General features: G+C 37.9%; 1 protein-coding gene and 1 long non-coding RNA gene across 2 annotated transcripts; one reads left to right on the top strand and one right to left on the bottom strand.

Moving 5' to 3' along the window:
• Positions 1 to 458: 458 nt before the first annotated feature.
• LOC116418307 lies at positions 459 to 3,027 on the top strand. Its single transcript, XM_031933374.2, has 5 exons — positions 459 to 584; positions 658 to 829; positions 892 to 1,876; positions 2,059 to 2,271; positions 2,344 to 3,027. The coding sequence occupies exons 1-3, from the start codon at positions 459 to 461 to the stop codon at positions 1,047 to 1,049; spliced, it is 456 nt and encodes a 151-aa protein (XP_031789234.1). The 3' UTR covers positions 1,050 to 1,876; positions 2,059 to 2,271; positions 2,344 to 3,027.
• A 411-nt stretch (positions 3,028 to 3,438) lies between these two features.
• On the bottom strand, positions 3,439 to 4,641 carry LOC116418304. Its single transcript, XR_004228350.1, has 3 exons — positions 4,206 to 4,641; positions 3,899 to 3,994; positions 3,439 to 3,620 (listed from the first exon to the last, which is right to left on the bottom strand). It is a non-coding gene; the product is annotated as an uncharacterized LOC116418304 (long non-coding RNA).
• Between the last annotated feature and the right edge of the window lie 915 nt (positions 4,642 to 5,556).

The following is a 5,556-nucleotide window of genomic DNA, read 5'->3' on the forward strand; positions in this document are numbered from 1 at the left end:
CAACGGTTTCTCTGCGTCGCAGCCTTAACCGACTCTCAATCATAGGTTGCAGGAGCAACGAGCGTCGACATCGAAGCAACAGCAACCACCGAAGCAAGGATTGTCGACACGCCCGCAGATGATGGATTTTCGTCGACCGAATGCTGTAGGAATTGCAGCATCTTCCTCGACAGCTTCTCTCACCGCCTCCGAAACTGCGCAAATGGCCAAGATTAGCCACAAAAATCGATAATTTGGACAAAAATTACAAGTATATTTTGCGTCATACTACTTAAAAATAATTATTCTGATTTACATATTTATCATATTAATTGAATTTTATTTACAGATCAGTGGACCAAAGACTCGTCAAGCTGGAGGAATTAATGTAATATTTTGAACACATTTTATTTCTATCCCAAGTATTTTAAGAGCTTTCAACACCCTAATATTTCCTTTTTTTCTGTTCCGTGCACGAAATGTTAAAAGGAATTACCAACAGGCAGAAGCCAAAGGTGGCAGTTCGTCCTGAATATCTGCCTTTTAAAACTTCGGCCGATATCGTCGCATTTGATTTTGCTGGTGATGAGGCGTACGACAAACTTGTGAGTATCGGCATTTTTTATCGGTATAAATTAATTTCTTATACTTCTTTTTAAATTTGAAAACTTTTTTTAGGTAAATTATCTGATCAGCCTAGGTGGTGTTAATTACATCGACTCAGCGGCCAGATATCTGAAGGAGTGCGTCAAGGTAGACGAGGACATTTTTCGACATGTCACTTGGAGTTCCTCCAAAAGAGATGGTGTTCTGGCCTTGAAGGAAAGCAAGTTTGCCAAGGCTTGCAGGGGTACGTTCAATGTTTTGATTTAATTATTAATTTTATCTTAAAATTAAATTATTTTTTTTCAGTGGCAATGCCGGCTGATAAGAAGACCTTACTCGCGCCACAGGACGACGATTTTACCATTGCCATGACAAGAGCATTACAAAGCGCCAAGGAAGGCTTTCGTCGCAAGATGAAGAGGCCTGCACAAAACCCTGCTCCTTGGGATCAGCCAGAAGTTTAGCGTCAACGTCTCGAAGAACAGCAATAACAAGAAGAGGCCAACGACCGTGATGATGGCGAGGGCAACGGCGCTAATGCCAAGGACAACGGCGCTAATGCTGAAGACAACGGCGCTAATGCTGAAGACAACGGCGCTAATGCTGAAGACAACGGCGCTAATGCTGAAGACAACGGCGCTAATGCCGAGGACAACAATGGCCAACAGGACAACGATGGCAGCGGCGACGAGAGCGACAACAGGAGCAGCGACGACAGCAGCACAGACGACAACAGCAGCGGCACCGAGGACGACAACCATGGACGAGACTCCGACAGCGATGCCACCGATATATTTGGAGAAACTTAGTTTTATACTTAATTTTTTATAATTTCAGCCACTTCACTCACTCATTCACTCACTCACTTCTTATTCTATTTAACAAATGTATTTCTTTTCAGCTAAAAAGTATACATGTTGCCTTTTATAATACATTGTTTTAGTTGTTTTTTGTAAACATGTGAACTTTTTTACGTTCTCTGACATTTTAGTTCAAAATTATGTTTATTTTTGTTTATTTATATTTAATCTAAATAGAAAAAATGTCAGGGGCCGTACGTGGAAGGGCTGCCGCTCATGTGGATGAACCTCACGGAGAGCGGCGAGGTCGAGGCCTCTCTCACCATCCCCCTTAAAAATCATTATAATTCAATTTACTCAATATTATAATACTCGTTGATAGTTATCTCTGCGTTTTTCTGTTTTTGAGCACATCGTCGATCCTGCAACATCATCAGGATCAACCTGCAAGCATGTCAGCCCTTGCAGTACCTGGGAAATCCAGATAGAGGGTAAGCAGCATTAATCCTATGTTTCTATATAACTATATATAATAATAATATTTAATAAATAATGTATTCTGCCTATTCCCAATTCAAATCACAATCTTTCCTCTAAACATTTCCACTTAATACCTTTATTATTCCTATTATTTTATTGAGCATTTACTAATTTAACAATTGTGCTTAAACAGATTGCTGTAAAGAAGCTGCAGAGGATCTAAACCAATCTGTATGGATAGCAGGTGGCCTTCCATCTTGCTGCCCGGAGTTCGAGATACTACTCAGATCTGTGAAATCCCTAGCGGCAGCAGAAGTTACTACCCTTTAAAGACACTTTCTCATGCCATTTTTTTTCTGTCGAAGCAAGGTAGTTCAAATTTTGCACATATACGGAGAGATGCGAGGTTGGGGCCTTTCTCACCACCCCCCTTATACAAGCCTCACATTGTTTATTAATAGAATGATTTCTTTTTCAGCAGCAAATCTAGCCACAACATCAAGAGCTGACCGGAGTACCGAGAGAAGCAGTACCAGCAGCAGCTGTTTTTTCACCTCGCAGATGGAAGATTTACCCCAGGAGTCCATCAACGAAGAAGAGAAAATTTTTGCGTTGCTGCTTGTGACAATATAATAATAGATATAGCGATAGATTTATTATCTTTGTATTGTACAGATTTATGTTTTTAATAATTACGAAATTTTCGATGTTTTGTAAAATAGTGTTAAATCTTTATTAAATTTGTTATTGTAAATATTGCACTGTTAAATGTTATTGTATTAATAATTATAAGTATTTTATTAAATTTATAATAAAATTATTTGTTTGCAAGTCATTTATATTGGAGGCTCATATCCTCCAATAAATGCGGGCAGGCGCGTTCCCGGGAATTTCGGGAAATGCCTGCAACAAGCGGGCACGGAATCTCAAAAATGCCGGAAAATGTCCGCACAATACCCCCACAAACCCCCGTATATTGCCTGCACACGATCGGCACGCGTGTCAATTAAAAGCAAATTTTTTTCAGAATGCAAGCACGATGCTGCCAAATACTCGCCACAGTGCCTACAAAAGGCTTGCACGCATGCAGCATTTCAAAGCACGCCTGCCGTCAAAATGCTCTTGCACATACTCGTCATATGACCGGTATCTGCACAGGTACCTGGCAGTCACGCGTGACAGCGTTTTGGAGCACGCTGGACCGTACCGTGACCGAACGGTGTCCGCATAATGTTTTCGGGCCCAGATAACATTGCGCAGGCACAATGCAAGCATGATGCCCAAATTGTGGAGCACGCCGTGCTTGCCAGGTACCTCCGCATATGCTCGGCATATGCTCAGCATGTGCTCGGTCTCTGTGACCGCGTCGTGCGCGGCACGAGCAGCATGCGTGCTGTGTTTGTGCGCACATTTTGTCGATGGAATGTTGTCGTTATGCCTGCATTTTGCGGACATTAAAAATTTTTTTAATTTTTAAGGCAGCACGCGTGCTGCGAATATGCCGGCATATTGCTGTCGGTTTTAGTGTCTTCGCGCGCATTTTGCGGGCACAAAACTGAAATTATTTTATGAATTGCGTTAACATTTTTTTATTACTAAAACTCAAAAAATACAAAAGTTGACAATAATAATACAAAATACAATAGAAATAAAAAATAGAAATTTAATCTTCATTTTCATGTATGTCCCGTTGCTCCTATCACTGATAATCCTAGTGCATCTACCTGGTGTTGCGATGCTTCTAGTCCTTAGCTGCTATAACAAAAAGAAAAATATTAATAATACTAATTTGAAATTAACTGTGGCAATGATTTTCATAGAATTTGATTATTTGATTATTTGATTATTTGTTTAATTGTAAAAGTTGAAAATGGCTGCCAAAAGCCGACAAAGGACATTTTTCAAAACAAGCTGTTTAGAATAATTAAAGTAGTGGTTACAGGTTCCTTCTACCATTTAATACAAGAAGTTGTTCATGCATTTTTCTTCTACAGTTGACGGATTATAACATATAATTATAGAAAATCTCTTACAAACTTGTAGCAGTAATTCTGCTGCTTTCCTGAATTTGCTCTCCAGGGGTACCAATGGACTGATAAATATCCAGCGATGAATGTTGTTATTTGTACCTGTAAATACAAATGTTTTAATGTCTATACTTGTACTTAATGTGTTAAAAAAAAAGACTTGTACTTAAGCTGAAAAAAGGAAAATGATTAATTAATATTTCTAAATTTTATGCATTGGCAATTGGCAAGAGTGTCATAACCAATTGAATGTAAACGACAAGCCTCATCACTTAAATAATCTTAAATTATAATTAAACCTTTATTGTTTTACCTTCAGTTAGTTGAAGGCCTCGACGAAGAGGGTCTAAGCCTCGGTAAATAGACTACAAGTCTGCAATGTCCTCCAGTAGAAGTGTTCCTTAAAATAGCGAAAGTCAAATTTAAGAGATTTATAAAAATGTTTAACAAAATTATGATATAATTAAACAGTAAAAAGGTGGTTGCTGGATGTTTTTCCACAGCACTTCCACTACACAGCCCCAGGTGGTCGTAGGCAACGGTGGAGAAGTACAAGTTGGCTCAAAAGAGATATATTGATATCTGAAACTGTCAAGGAGATAAAAATGAACTTATACATAACATCACGTATCGTCGGCTTTTTTTCGTGATACATCAATTAATCATGTATATAAATATATATAAATATACGCGGTGTAATGACATAATAATCGATTTTACTAATATACAAGTTAAAGTTAATAAATCTCTAAAGGCTATAGCCGGGTTACTATGGTGAAATGGCCCCCTTGGAAAATGTATATATGTTATATACCATTCGATGGGGGATAAAAAAAAACTCCCATAGCCAAATTTTTAGCTCTCTGCCTAGTGCGCATGCGCAGTAACGTCGATAAACGTGTTTTTTTGATTTTATTTTTTTCTGAAGTCCCTATAGGATAAAAATTTTTTTAAAAATTCACATTGGTGTATTTTTATGTCATGAATAACTGCAATTTTTTTGGGATTACATAACCTCAAATACCGGATCTAAAAAAATTATTAAAGTTTTCAATCGATATTTTGACCCCCTTGTTTTTGAGGTGCAACTTTTTAAGTAGACTTTTTTTGTGTACTTTTTCCCGTTCTTTACGATGGCACTAACGTTTTTTCCTTAAAAATGGTGGCACAACTCGATTTGAGCCAAAAACTGATTTTTTTGCCATTTTTTCACGTTTTTAGCTGGTTATGTTACAATTTAGTTACTAAAGTGACTCCTTTTGAGTAGTTTTGCATATCTTCCCATGAAAACATAATCAAATGAAATATTTTGTTCGCTCCAAGCCGTATTTTTTATATTATCTTACGTTTTCAATGATGGTCTTATCAGAATTTGAGGTAATAAAGGGCTTCTCTCTATATATAAAAAGAATATCACCGCTGTCAGTGTCTGCTTTTCTCTTTAACCTAAAAATGCCCTCATTTGAGTGATTTAACGCCGAAAAAGGCCATTTTTGGTACCATGTAACCCAAAACTAACCTAAAAATGTCATAATGCAAGGGTTTTCACGCAAAAAAGCCTGTTTTTAGCTAAACATAGCCTTGAAATCGATCGTTTGAGGGTACTTTTGGCGTCTTGTGGTCTTAAAAAGGCCATATTTGGCTTATCTGCCTCTACTTAATTG

The sequence above is a fragment of the Nasonia vitripennis genome, unplaced genomic scaffold, assembly GCF_009193385.2.
Source record: "Nasonia vitripennis strain AsymCx unplaced genomic scaffold, Nvit_psr_1.1 unplaced0158, whole genome shotgun sequence".
Classification (NCBI taxonomy): Eukaryota; Metazoa; Arthropoda; class Insecta; order Hymenoptera; family Pteromalidae; genus Nasonia; species Nasonia vitripennis.

Coding starts and splice junctions, on each gene's coding strand:
- LOC116418307 (XM_031933374.2), top strand. CDS start 459: ATGTTAAAAGGAATTACCAACAGGCAGAAGCCAAAGGTGGCAGTTCGT. Junction 585..657: donor ATGAGGCGTACGACAAACTT/GTGAGTATCGGC, acceptor AACTTTTTTTAG/GTAAATTATCTGATCAGCCT. Junction 830..891: donor GTTTGCCAAGGCTTGCAGGG/GTACGTTCAATG, acceptor ATTTTTTTTCAG/TGGCAATGCCGGCTGATAAG.